At 36.3% G+C, this 14651-nt stretch overlaps 1 protein-coding gene across 4 annotated transcripts in view; it reads right to left on the reverse strand.

The window, feature by feature from the left end:
- The window catches only part of DPP8 (dipeptidyl peptidase 8), a 69932-nt gene that overhangs the window by 42627 nt on the left and 12654 nt on the right, over positions 1-14651 (reverse strand). For all 4 annotated transcript variants that reach the window (XM_040493001.1, XM_040493003.1, XM_040493002.1 and 1 more), the window contains one exon: positions 584-757. In XM_040493001.1, the coding sequence (XP_040348935.1) occupies positions 584-757 (174 nt within the window). The remainder of the gene's footprint in view (positions 1-583; positions 758-14651) is intronic.

The following is a 14651-nucleotide window of genomic DNA, read 5'->3' on the forward strand; positions in this document are numbered from 1 at the left end:
AAAATAAAATAAAAATAAAAACCATTTATTAAGATGAATTAAGCTGGGGTGCCTGGGTGGCGCAGTCAGGTCGGCTCCGGTTATGATCTCATGATTCAGGAGTTCAAGCCCCGCATCGGGCTCTGTGCTGATGATGCAGAGCCTGCTTAGGATTCTGTCTCTCCTCTCCTCCTCTCTGCCCCTCCCTTGCTTGTGGTGTCTCTCTCTCTCTCTCAAAATAAATAAACAGAACTTAAAAAAAAAAAATGAATTAAGCTTTTAGGGGAACCAAAAATAGATTGCCTTGTGATAACATTATCTTCCAAGATCCCCCTCAGCGTTTACTCAGAAAATGGGCATTGCCCTTTACCATATCTTCCTATAGAGCAAGTGTCTTCAGCGTTTAAAAAATTGCATATTAATGTCAGTGTAAAAAGGATTAACTCTTAACACCAGAAACTAATGCCCATTTATCTTGTTTTCTTTACTATTAAATTTTTCACTTGGTGGGTAAATACAATTTTTTGGTTTAATTACCTTCCTGATTTGGATGCAAACAGCCTTTAGGATTTAACAGATTTAACAAGTAGTAACACCAACTTACAGTAAATCCTTGTGGCCCTCCATCTTTTACATGATAAATTCCACTACCAGCTTGAAAGAGAAATGTTCCACTTCCTTGGTGATAATCATAAGAAGCAATTCCAACGGTTCCAATGCGTTTTCTTTCTCTTAATAGTTCTTCTTCTCGAGAATACATTCCATAGTCCAGTGTTGCCTAATGCAAAAGGAAAGAGAAGTCACCTATTCGGTCTTCTGAAAGCTTGCTTTTTGCTTTTAGCAAAAACTTTCCACTGAAATCCTAGTATCTCCCATACTATTGAGTCTACATGTTGAGGGGGTCTAAAATGTGTCAGCAACTTTAAGCAAACTAATTCCAAGAAGTCTGTGGAAAGATTTCCTGGTATAGGATCTCTAGATGATTACTGCATACATTAGAGAACAAGAATTGTCTTATCACCTTGGCTTGGCATTCTAGATCTTCTACAACCTAAATGAGCAGTGATGCACGTAGTTAAGAGCACAGACTGTGAAACCAAGTGGTTTGAATCTAGGCTTTGACCCTTAATAGAAGTCTGACTTTGGGAAGTGGCTTAATTTCTTCAAAAGTAATTTTCCTCACTTTTAAAATAGTTTTGTTATCATCTACTTCGGCTTTGTGAAGATTAATTTAGATTAAACATATCAAGTGTTTAATACAATGATTGGCACAGAGTTAAGTTCTCAAGTATCAGCTGTCATTAATACTTTTCCAACACATCTATTAATACTCTTCTAATAAAATCCTAGATTAGGCTTGTCACATCACTGACATAAAACCCAACATATGAGGTTCTGCCTCCTGGTCCTTGTTCCACTGTCCTCCTTTGAAAGGCTATTTTTCTTTCATCCAAGTTTTACCATTATCCCAAAACCTTAGCTCTAATTTAACCTTGGCAAGGAAATTTTCCTGATCCACTATGGGGTACAGGGATTTCTTCTGTTAAACTGATATAAGAGTTACTACCTCTTTTACTTATTTGGCCATGGTACTGTTTTTCACTTTTTTTTTTTTTCAGTATTTCTGACCAGAAATAGTTAAAACAAACAAACAACTTAAGACCAGAATCTGTGTCATTTCGTTTTCCTACCTGCACGATCTGTTAAAATCTTTCTCAAAGACTGTAACTAATGATTGATAATGATAATAATTTCCTAAGCTAGAAATATTATTTGATAGAGGTATAAAATTTAAAAAGGAATATAAAGAAAACAAATTTAGTAAGTGCTAACAAAAAAAATTACATCCACATTTTTCCTAAGAGCTCTTTATACTTTATTTGATTATGATAAATAAGGAAAGCAGACATGGTTTCTGCTATCAAAGAGTGATACCTTAAAAAGGAATCTAGATTGAGTTTATTGGCAGGAAGGTATCACTCCAAAACTAAGCTAGCACAATGAGAGTAAACATTGCTCAAGGACGGCAAATACATGTGTGTACTTGCAAATCTAAAACAAGGTTAGGTGAGGTTAAAAATGAAACACCCTGGGAATCTTGCTAAAAACCCATCTAGTTTTTTGTATTCTTTGTATCTATCACTTTTTAGTGAATATTTAATTACATATATATACATTCGTACCTGTGTGTGTTAGACTCTAAAAGAAAAAACTAGCAAATTCAATGAACATATAGTTTTATTAATTCTTATCTCTTTGTTTTAAATATCTGTTAAAACTGTTTCCATTGAAGCCTAGAGCAATTCTGAGAATATGATCATATTTTAATTTCTCCCTTCCTATTCTCCCTGAATGTCACTGGACATGGGCCATATTTAATATATCTTAAAGTTTAATAATCAGAACACAAGACATTTCAGAGCTAAGAAATTATCTCACAAGAGAACTCTGTACTCATAACTTGGTAACTACAAATTTGGTTATTTGAAAGAATAACAAGGAAGATGATAAAAATAACCAGGAAAAAGATCAATTACGGGGAACAAAGTTAGCTCTCCAAGACATTAAAAAATTAAAACATGAATAAACAGAATGAACAATGGCAGTGGTACAGAAGAAAAAATCTAAAATAGAAAGCTGAATATAGAAGTTTGTAAGAAAAAAATGGTACGAAAAGGTGAGACTTTTAAAATCAGTGATTACTGATTTAAATTTTAAATCAGAATTACTGCATAGCTATATGCAAAAAGATAACCATGGATCCACTTGTCACATATTCCAAAGAGGTCAGAGATTTAAATGTTAAAAATGAAACCAACTTCCACTTTTAGCCAAAAAGGAATAACAGGGACTAGGCTTATCCTCCCACCTGAAACAACTGAAAAACTGAACAAAATATATGAAGTAATGTTTTTAAGACACTGGACATTAGACAACAAAGGACAGTGATCTCTGAGAAATGGGAACCAAATGAGGTGAGCATTACAATTGTCCCAGCTAACTGCTCTGACAGTTTACAGATGTTGGCACAAGAAGGGTTAGTCAATGGATCAAAGAAGAAATCACAAAGGAAATCAGAAAATACTTTGAGATAAATGAAAACACTGTATCAAAACTTAAAGCATGCAGCAAAAGCAGTGCTGAGAGGGAAATTTGTAACTCTAAGTATCTGCATTAAAAAAGAGATCTGGGGGGCGCCTGGGTGGCGCAGTCGGTTAAGCCTCCGGCTTCAGCCAGGTCACGATCTCGCGGTCCGTGAGTTCGAGCCCCGCGTCAGGCTCTGGGCTGATGGCTCGGAGCCTGGAGCCTGTTTCCGATTCTGTGTCTCCCTCTCTCTCTGCCCCTCCCCCGCTCATGCTCTGTCTCTCTCTGTCCCAAAAAAATAAATAAAAACGTTGAAAAAAAATTAAAAAAAATAAATAAATAAAAAAGAGATCTGGGGCACCTGGGTGGCTCTTGATTTTGGTCCAGGTCATGATCTCATGTTTTGTGGGATCGAGCCCCGCACTGGACTCTGTGCAGACATCGTGGAGCCTGCTTGCTCTCTCTTTCCCTCTCTCTGCCACTCCCCTGCTCACATACACATGTGCCCACTCTCTCTAAATAAATAAATAAACATTAAAAAAATTAAACTTAAAAAAAAGAGAGAGAGAGAGATCGGGGCATCTACTGGCTCAGTAGAGCATGCAACTCTTGATCTCAGGGTTGTAGGTTCAAGCCCCATGTTGGGTATAGAGTTACTTAACAATAAAAATATTAAAAGCGAGAGAGAGAGAGAGAGAGAGAGAGATCTGAAATCAATAACCTATCTTCCACCTTAAGACACTAGAAAGAAAGAGCAAACTAAATCCAAAGCAAGCAGAAGTGAGAAAATATTCTAAAATAAACTGGAAATAAAATACAGAATAGAGAAACAACAAAGCCTAACGAACCAAAAGTTGGTTATTTGAAAAGATCAAATTTAGCTAAAATGAAGAAAGGTCATTTTGAATGATCTTAAAGAGATTAAAAAAAAAAGATTATGAGGGAACGATATAAACAATTCTATGCCAACAAATTCAATAATGTAGGTGAAATGACTGAACTCCTAGAAACACAAAGCATCAAAAGTGACTCAAGAAGAAACAGAAAATCTGGGAACGCAAGCTGGTGCAGCCACTCTGGAAAACAGTATGGAGGTTCCTCAAAAAACTAAAAATAGAACAACCCTACAACCCAGCAATTGCACTACTAGGCATTTATCCAAGGGATACAGGTGTGCTGTTTCGAAGGGACACATGCACCCCCATGTTTATAGCAGCACTATCCACAATAGCCAAAGTATGGAAAGAGCCCAAATGTCCATCGATGGATGAACAGATAAAGAAGATTTGGTATATATATATACAATGGAATATTACTCGGCAATCAAAAAGAACGAAATCTTGCCATTTGCAACTACATGGATGGAACTGGAGGTTATCATGCTAAGTGAAATTAGTCGGAGAAAGACAAAAATCATATGACTTCACTCATATGAGGACTTTTAAGAGACAAAACAGATGAACATAAGGGAAGGGAAACAAAAGTAATATAAAAACAGGGAGGGGGACAAAACAGAAGAGACTCATAAATATGGAGAACAAACTGAGAGTTGATGGAGGGGCTGTGGGAGGGGGGATGGGCTAAATGGGTAAGGGACACTAAGGAATCTACTCCTGAAATCATTGTTGTACTATACGCTAATTAATTTGGATGTAAATTTAAAAAAATAAAAAATAAAATAAAAAAATAAAAATAAGAGAAATAATTAGAAGCAAAAAAAAGAAAAAAAGAAGAAGAAGAAGAAACAGAAAATCTAAACAGACCTCTAATGAGTACAGATTAGGTCAGGATTCAAAAAACTACCCACAAAAAGCCCAGGACTAGATGGCTTTACTGATGAGTCCCACAGAAAGAATGAATACCCATCCTTCTCAAACACTTGGACAAAACACTTTCCAACTCATTCAGTGAAGTGAGTATTACCCTGACATCAAAACCAGACCAAGACATCACAAAAAAATAAATAAATAAATAAAACTACAGACTAACATGCCCTAGGACTATAGATGCAAAAATCCTCAATAAAATACCGGCAAACTGAATATAGCAGGATATTAAAAGAATTATATATGAACAGGTGGGATTTATCCCAGGAATGTAAGCTTGGTTCAACATATAAAAACCAATCAACGATATTAATACAATAACAAGGGAAAAAGTGATCTTCTCAATAGACACAGAAAAATCATTTGACAAAAGCTAACACCATTTCATGATAAGTGTTCAACAAATTAGGAATAGAAGGGAAATTCTTCAATCTGATAAAGGGCATCTATAAAAAATCCATAGCTAAATCAGTCTCAAAGGGAAAAACCACAAGTTTTCTCCTCAAGATCAGGAAAAAGAAATGATGTCTGCTTTTACCACCACTATTTAACAGGTACTAGAGGTTCTAGCTAGGGTTAGAAAGGAAGAAGAAAAACATCTCTATTTAGAGATGACACGATGTTATATGTGAAAAACCCTAAAACAACCTACAAAAAGTATTAGAGCTAATAAATGACGTCAGCAAAGTTACAGAATACAAGATTGATATACAAATATCAGCTGCATTTCTGTACACTAGTAATGAACAGTATGAACATGAATTAAGAAAATAACTTCATCAAAGGGGTGCCTGGGTAGCTCAGTGGGTTAAGCCTCAGACTTCGGCTCGGGTCATGAACTCACAGTCTGTGAGCTCGAGCCCCGTGTTGGGCTCTGTGCTGACAGCTCAGAGCCTGAAGCCTGCTTCGGATTCTGTGTCTTCCTCTTTCTCTCTCTCTGCACTTCCCCCGCTCACCCTCTGTCTCTCTCTGTCTCTCAAAAATAAATAAACATAAAAAAATTAAATAAAAAAATAACTTCATCTAAAATATCCTCAAAAAGAATAAAATACTTAGGAATAATTTTAACTGAAGAAGTACAAGCGTAGAACACTATTTAAGTAAAATAAACATCTAAATAAATGGAAAGATATCCCATATCCATGACTGGAAAACTTAAGATTATAAAGATGGCAATATACCCCAAATTAATCCAGAGATTCAAAGACTGCCTATCATATCTGCCTTTTTTCCAGATATAGATGAGCTGATCTTAACAGTATTGATATGGAATTTCAAAGAAATTTTGAAAAAAAGCAGCATTGGAGGACTCACATTTTCAAATTTCAATAGTACAAAGCTACATTAATCAAGCCAGTATGGCGCTGGCATACAAACAGATTTACAGGCCACTGGAATTGAATTGAGAGCCCAGAAATAAGCCTAGACATTTATGGTCAATTGAATTTCAACAAAGGTGCTAAGGTGCTAATTAATCAACAAGGGTGCTAAGACCATTCCATGAGGAAAAGAATAGCTTTCCATAAGAAATGGTAGGACAACTGGATTCCACATGTAAGAGAATTAATTTGGATCCCTATCTCACACCACATACAAAAGTTAATTCAAAATGAATCAAAGATCTAAATGTAAGAGCTAAAACTATAAAACTCATATATAAGGGGCGCCTGGGTGGCGCAGTCGGTTAAGCATCCGACTTCAGCCAGGTCGCGATCTCGCGGTCCGGGAGTTCGAGCCCCGCGTCAGGCTCTGGGCGGATGGCTCAGAGCCTGGAGCCTGTTTCCGATTCTGTGTCTCCCTCTCTCTCTGCCCCTCCCCTGTTCATGCTCTGTCTCTCTCTGTCCCAAAAATAAATAAAAACGTTGAAATGAAAAAAAAAAAAAAAAAAAAAAACCTCATAAAAAGAGACAAAACTGTGTGACCCTAGATTAAGCAACAGTATTTTAGATACGACATCGGAAGCACAAGGAATCAAAGGAAAAAAAAAAAAGCACAACTGTACTTTATCAAAACTTAACTGTGTGCATCAAAGAATGTCTATTAGTTTCCTAGGGCTGCTTTAACAAATTACCACAAATTTAGTGACTGAAAACAACAGAAATTTATTATCTCACAGTTCTGGAGGACAGAAACCCAAAATTAAGATTTCAGCAGGGTCAGGCTGCCTCCAAAGGCTCTAGGGGAGAATACTTCCTTGCCTCTCCCAGCTTCTGGTGGCTCCAGTGTTCCCTGGCTCGTGGCAACATAATTCTAATCTTTCTCTATGTCTTCAGATGGTCTTTACCCTTTGTGTCTGTCTCAAATTTCCCTCTCCTTTGTCATATAAGAATATCAGTTACTGTATTTAGGGCCCACCCTATACCCAGGATTATCTCATCTTGAGATCTTTAATTACATCTGGAAAGACCCTATTACTAAACAAGGTCACATTCACAGACACCTTTAGGATTTGGACATATCATTTTGGTGGTGACTATTCAAACAATATAACACTATCAAGAAAATAAACCACAAAAACCCCCAAACAACCTGCATTAAAAAATGGGCTAGGAATTTGAATAGACATTTCTGCAAAAATACACAAATAACCAATAAGCACATGAAAAGATGCTCAATATCACTAATCGTTAGAGAAATGCAAATCAAAACCACAATGAGATACCACTTCATACTCATTAAGATGACTACTATAAAAAGCCAGAAAATAATAAGTATTGGTGAAGATGTGGAGAAATTGGGACTCTCATACACTATTAGTGGGAATGTAAAATGGCGTAGTAGCTATGGAAAATATTACAGCAATCTCTCAAAAACAAAACAAAACAAAACAAGAGTTGTATGATCCAGCAATTCCATTCCTTAGTACATACCTAAAAGAATTAAAAAAGGAACATGAAAGCATATTTGTACACCCATGTTCATAGCAGCATTATTTACAATGGTGAAAAGGTGGAAGCAACCCAAGTGACTATTAATGATGAATGGGTAAATAACATGTGGGGTGTGTGTGTGTGTGTGTGTGTGTGTGTGTGTACGTACATACATACACAATGGAATATTATTCATCTTTAAAAAGGATATTCTGATTCAGACTACAACATGGATAAACTTTAAGTACATTATGCTAAGTAAAATAGGTCAGGTACAAACACGGTGTGACTCTATTTATATGAGACACCTAGAGTAATTATACTCCCAGGAACAGAAGGTAGAATGGTGGTTGCCAGTGGCTAGGTGGAAAGGTAATGGGAAGTTATTATTTCATTTGTACTGAGTTACGGTTTTGCAAGATGAAAAGGTTTTATGGATGGATGATGGTGATGGATATACAATAATGTGAATGTACTTAATACCACTTATGTGCACTAATGTACACTTAAAAATGGTTAAAACGGTAAATTTTATATTACACGTATTTCAGTGCAATTTTTTTTGTAATGAAGATGTAAGAACTTCAGATTAAGGTAAATGATGAATAGAAGAAAAAGGAAGTCTCAAAAATGTCTTATCTTCCATAAAGGAGAGACCAAAGCTATTGTGTTTAAATATACAGATCTAAATTAATGATTATAGTACTAAACTCTTGCCAAAGGTAATGATGACTGATCGCATACTAATTAATGACTACTGCAATTCAAGCAGAAAGCAAAAAGGCAACTCACAGAATGGGAGAAAATGTTTGTAAATCAAATATCTGATAAGTACCTTGTATCCAGAATATATAAAAAAACCTCTTACAACACAAAATTAGAAAGACCCAATTTAAAATGGGCAAACAACCTGCAAAGAGATTTCTTCAAAGAAGATATACAGATGGCCAATAAAGACATGAAAAACTGCTCAACATCACTGATCATTAGGGAAATGCAAATCAAATGACTGAGATACCTCTTCACACTCACTAGGATGGCTATAACCAAAATGACAGATAATAGCAAGTGTTAGTGAGGATGTAGGAAATTAGAAGCCTCATACATTACTGGTGGGAATGTAAAATGGTGCAGCTGCTATGGAAAAGCAATTTAATACTTCCTTAAAAGTTTAGACAGTTAGGGGCGCCTGGGTGGCTCAGTTGGTTAAGCGACCGACTTCAGCTCAGGTAAAAAAAAAATTATACAAATTTTAGACAGTTACCACATGACCCAGCAATTCTACTCCTAGATATATATACCCAAGAGACTGAAAACATAAGTCTACAAAAAATCTCATATGTGGTAAAAGCAGAATTAGTCATAAATGCCCAAAAGCTGAAATGACACAGATATCCATAAGCTGATAAATAAAATGTGGTACAGCCATGAAATTAAACATTATTCAGCCACACAAATATTGTTATCTGCTACGATGTGAATGAATCCAGAAAATACTGTGCTGAGTGAAAGAAACCAGTCACAAAGACCCACATATTGTACGATTCCATTGATACGAAACGTCCAGGATAGGCAAATCTATAGAGACTCAAAATAGATGAATAGTTGCCCAGGTCTGCAGGTGAGCAGATAGGTGGATGGGGAGTAACTGCTGATCGGTTTCCGTTTGGGATGACAAAATATTCCAAAATCAGATTGGGATGATAGCTGTACAGCTCTGTAAATATACTAAAACCCAGTGAATTCTATACTTGAATGAATGAATATGGTATGTGAATTATATCTCAATAAAGCTGGTAAAAAAAATTAAAAAATGGAAAAGCACATTCTGTGCTAACACTAAGTAGAAGAAAGCTAGAGTGGTTATATTACTATTAAATTTCAGAGTAAAACATGTTGCTAGAAACAGAGAGTGTCATCTTGTAACAATAAATGAGCCAATTAATCAGGAAGACATAACCATCCTATCCACTTATGTACCTAACAACATAGCTTCAACATATATAAAGCAACAACTAATAAAGCTGCAAGGAGAAATAGTTAAACCTACAATCATGAAATGGAAATTTCAACACTCTCTCTCAATAACTGATCAAACAAACAGAAAATCAGTAAGGACATAGGAGACGTGAGCAATACAATAAATTGATCCAAGTCATTTATAAATGCAGTAATAGCAGAACACATATTTTTCTCAAGTAAACACAGAACGTTCACCAAGATAGATCATATTTGAGTCGTAAGACAAGACTCAAAAACTGGAAAAGATTCGAGTCATACAAATTATGTTCTCTGAATACCAGAGAATTAGATTAGAAAGCAGATCTCTGGAGAATACACAAATACTTGGAGACTAAATAGTACACACCTCAATAACTCATGGGGTAAAGGGAAAATAGGAAGTATTTTGAACTAAATGAAAATGGCAACACAACATATCAAAATATATGGGATGCATGGGGCGCCTGGGTGGCGCAGTCGGTTAAGCGTCCGACTTCAGCCAGGTCACGATCTCGCGGTCCGTGAGTTCGAGCCCCGCATCAGGCTCTGGGCTGATGGCTCGGAGCCTGGAGCCTGTTTCTGATTCTGTGTCTCCCTCTCTCTCTGCCCCTCCCCCGTTCATGCTCTGTCTCTCTCCATCCCCAAAATAAATAAAAAAACGTTGAAAAAAAATTAAAAAAAAAATATATGGGATGCAGCTAAGATGGCACTTACAGGGAAATGTGGAACACTAAATGCCTATTTAGTGAAAAAGAGAAAGGTCTCAAACTAGTAATATCAGCCACTACCTTACGAAACTAGAAGACAAATGAAATTCAAAGTAAGCAGAAATAAAGGAAGTAATGAAGATCAGGGGATAAAACAATGAAACAGAAAATAGAAAATGACAGAAAAATTAATGAAACCAAACTGATAAACCCTTAGATTAATTAGAAAAAAAAAAAAAAAAAAGAGAGAGAAGACACAAATTACACAGAATATCAAGAATGAGAGAGGAACATCACCACAGATTCTGCAGACATTAAAAAGATTAGGGAAGGGGCGCCTGGGTGGCTCAGTCGGTTAAGCGTCCGACTTCAGCTCAGGTCATGATCTCACGGTTCGTGGGTTCAAGCCCTGCATCGGGCTCTGTGCTGACAGCTCAGAGCCTGGAGCCTGTTTCAGATTCTGTGTCTCCCTCTCTCTCTGCCCCTCCCCCACTTGCAGTCTGTCTCTCTCTGTCTCAAAAATAAATAAACATTAAAAAAAATTAAAAAAAAAAGATTAGGGAATATTATGAAACTTATGTCAAAACATTCAGTAACACAGGTGAAATAGAAACATTCCTTAAAAAACACAAACAACCAAAATTCAGTCAAAAAGAAATAGATAACTTGAATAGCACTACATCTAATAAAGAAATTGAATTTGCAGTTAAAAACTTTTCCACACAGAAAACTTCAGGTCCAGATGGCTTTACTGGTGAATTCTACCAAACAAATTCTTCTAGCAAATTAAAAAGGAGGAAATGACTTCCAACTTATTCTTGGCCAGCATAACACCATTACCAAAATCATATATAGAAATTACAAGAAAAGGGGCGCCTAGGTGGCTCAGGTTAAGTGTATGACTCTTGATTTCAGCCCCACATCAGGCTTACGTTGTGCTGAGTGTGGAGCCTACTTGGGATTCTCTCCCACTCTCTCTCTCTCTCTTTCTCTCTGCCCCTCCCCACATGCACTGTCTCTCTCTCTCAAAATAAATAAATAAACACTTAAAAAATTTACAAGGGGGGACACCTGGATGGCTCAGTCAGTTAAGCATCCAACTTTGGCTCAGGTCATGATCTCACAGCTTGTGAGTTCAAGCCCCGCATCAGGCTCTGTGCTGACAGCTCAGAACCTGGAGCTTGCTTCGGATTCTGTGTTTCCCTCTCTCTTTGCCTCTGCCCTACTCACACTCTGTCTCTCTCTTTCAAAAATAAAGATTAAAAAAATTTTTTTAATTACAAGGAAATAACCTTACAGACCAGTATCCCTCATGAACATATAAAACAATCTCAAGAAAATTATAGCAAATTAAATCAACAATACTTAAAAAGGATAATAAATCATAACCAAGTGATTATTGATTTAACATTCAATAATCAAATGATGCTTTACCATATTAACAAATAAAAAAGAAAGCCTTATGATCTTTTCAACAAACACAGATAAAACACTTAACAAAATGCAGTAACTGTTCCTGATAAAAATTCTAAGCAACCCAGAAATATAAGAGTACTTCTCCAGCTACCAAAGGGCATTTATGAAAAACCTACAGCTAATAGGCTTACTGACAAAGGGCCGAATGACTCCTCCCCTAAGATTAGGAACACAAGAACATCTGCTTTCACCATTTCTATTCAACTTGGCACTGGAGGAGTTAGCCAGTACAATAAGCCAAGAAAAAGAAACCGAAAGAAATCATATTGGAAAGCAAGAAGTAAAACTGCCAGTGTCTGCAGGCAATATGACTGTTTATACAGAAAAATCCAGTGGAAGCTACAAAAAAACGAATGGAACCAATAAAAGGGTTTAAGCAAGGTTACAAGACAAGATTAATACCCAAAATCAATTGTATTTCTAAATATTATCAATGAACAACCAGAAACTGAAATTAGAAAATACCATTTACAGTAGAATAAAAAAATCTCTGAAATATTTAAGAGATAAAACTTATCAAAGACTGTACATGACTGGTACCATAGTTGCCTGGGGACAGATGGGTAGGAAGATTACCGAAGGGTACAAGGAAACTTTTGGGGGTAATGACTGAGGTAATGGTTTCACAGGTACATACATATGCCCAAATCTATCAACTGTATACTTTAATAGTTGCAGTTTATTACGTGTCAATTACACCTCAATAAAGCTTTAAAAAATGAAATCATGTAAGTACCAGATGAAAACATGATTGAATTCTTTTATAATTTGAGTGTGGAAAAAACTGTTCTGTGACAGAAGACACAAGTTCTAGAAGCAATAAAATCCAAAAGAAATAAAGAAAAGACTGATATATTTTATTATATAAAAATCTTTCACATGACCAACACACACACACACACACACACACACACACACACACACACACACACCAGCCCACCCTACCATAAAGAGAGTAAAATTACAAATGACAACTTGAGGAAAATAATTGCCAACTGTATCACAGGCAAAAGGTTAATATCCTCTTTAAGTAGGTTAAAGACTTCTAAGAATGAAGAAAAAGACCTATCACCCCACAGAAAAATGGGTTAGAAATATAATAAACAATTTACAGAGAAAGAAATGCAAGTAGTCTTAAACTGTATAAAAAGATGATCAATTTTGCCTGTAACAGAAATGCAAATTAAACTATACTGGGACACTATTCCCATCTAGCAGACTGGCAAAAATCCAAATGTACAACCATATATTTATTGTGTTGGAGAACTACGGGAAAACAGGCACATTTACAAATCTTGCTAGTCGGAATTCGAACGGCACAGTTCCTATGGAGGGAAATTTGGTACTATCTAGAAAATTTACAAAAGAATAGACCTTTTGGTCCAGTGATTTTATTTCTAAGAATCTAGCTTAAAGACATACTGGCAAAATTATAAAGAGGTGTATGCCCAAGCCATTCCACTGTGATACTATTTATAATAGAACTGGAAATAACTGAAATGTCCACCAATAGGGAACTGGTTGACTATGATTAGTCTGCACAACACAACATACGTAAAATGAAATAAAAATGATGTATGTATCCCTGTGGAGTGATCTGAAGGATACATTGTTACTTGAAAATTGCAAGGTGGAAAAATGTATATTGGATGTTACTATTTCTCTAAGGGGGGGATATGAATGTCTATATACTCACATTGTTTAAAAGGGATAAGCTATTTAGAAACAAAACCGTTATCTAGAAGGAGAGGGAGGGCAACAGATTGGAGGAGACAGGGAGCTTCTCTGAATACATCGTTCTGTGGATTTGAATTTGGAATCCTGTAACTATTCTATACAACAAAATTCAATTAAAAATTAAAGGAATTCCTGGGTCAACTGAGTGGCTCAGTAGATTAAGCGTCCAACTTTGGCTCAGGTCATGATTTCATAGTTTGTGGATTCAAGTCCTGCGTTGGGCTCTGTGCTGACAGCTCAGAGACTACAGTCTGCTTCAGATTCTGTATCTCCGTCTCTCTTTGCCCCTCTCCCACTTGAGTTCTGTCTGTCTGTCTCTCTCTCTCAAAAATAAAGATTAAAAAATTTTTGGGGCACCTGCGTGGCTCAGTCGGTTAAGCATCCGACTTCAGCTCAGGTCACGATCTCGCGGTCTGTGAGTTCGAGCCCCGCGTCAGGCTCTGGGCTGATGGCTCAGAGCCTGGAGCCTGCTTCCGATTCTGTGTCTTCCTCTCTCTCTGCCCCTCCCCCGTTCATGCTCTGTCTCTCTCTGTCCCAAAAATAAACGTTAAAAAAAAAAATTAAAAAAAAATTTTTTTAAAAGGAATTCCTAACACTTGAAAACAAAATGAAGCAAATGCACCTAACTGGATAGAAATGGTAACAACCACATAGAGAAGAACAATTCCAAGTTACTATTATAAGTAATCATAGTGTTGATTCCTTTGTTATCTTGAAACTTGTGTGTGTAATATGGAGTAAAGCAAATGAGTAATATGTTATTTAAACTGTTATTTAGCATCAGAGAAAGGAGCTTCATATGTAAGATAAATGAGGTTAAAGAAAAATTCTGTATGTAAAATTTCAATTAGTTACATCAGTCTGACATTATGGTTTATCTGACTTGATTTGGATACATATTGATACCTACATTTCAAACACAAACACACACACACACACACACACACACACACACACACACACACACACAC

The sequence above is a fragment of the Herpailurus yagouaroundi genome, unplaced genomic scaffold, assembly GCF_014898765.1.
Source record: "Herpailurus yagouaroundi ecotype Mexico unplaced genomic scaffold, PumYag 184, whole genome shotgun sequence".
Lineage (NCBI taxonomy): Eukaryota > Metazoa > Chordata > Mammalia > Carnivora > Felidae > Herpailurus > Herpailurus yagouaroundi.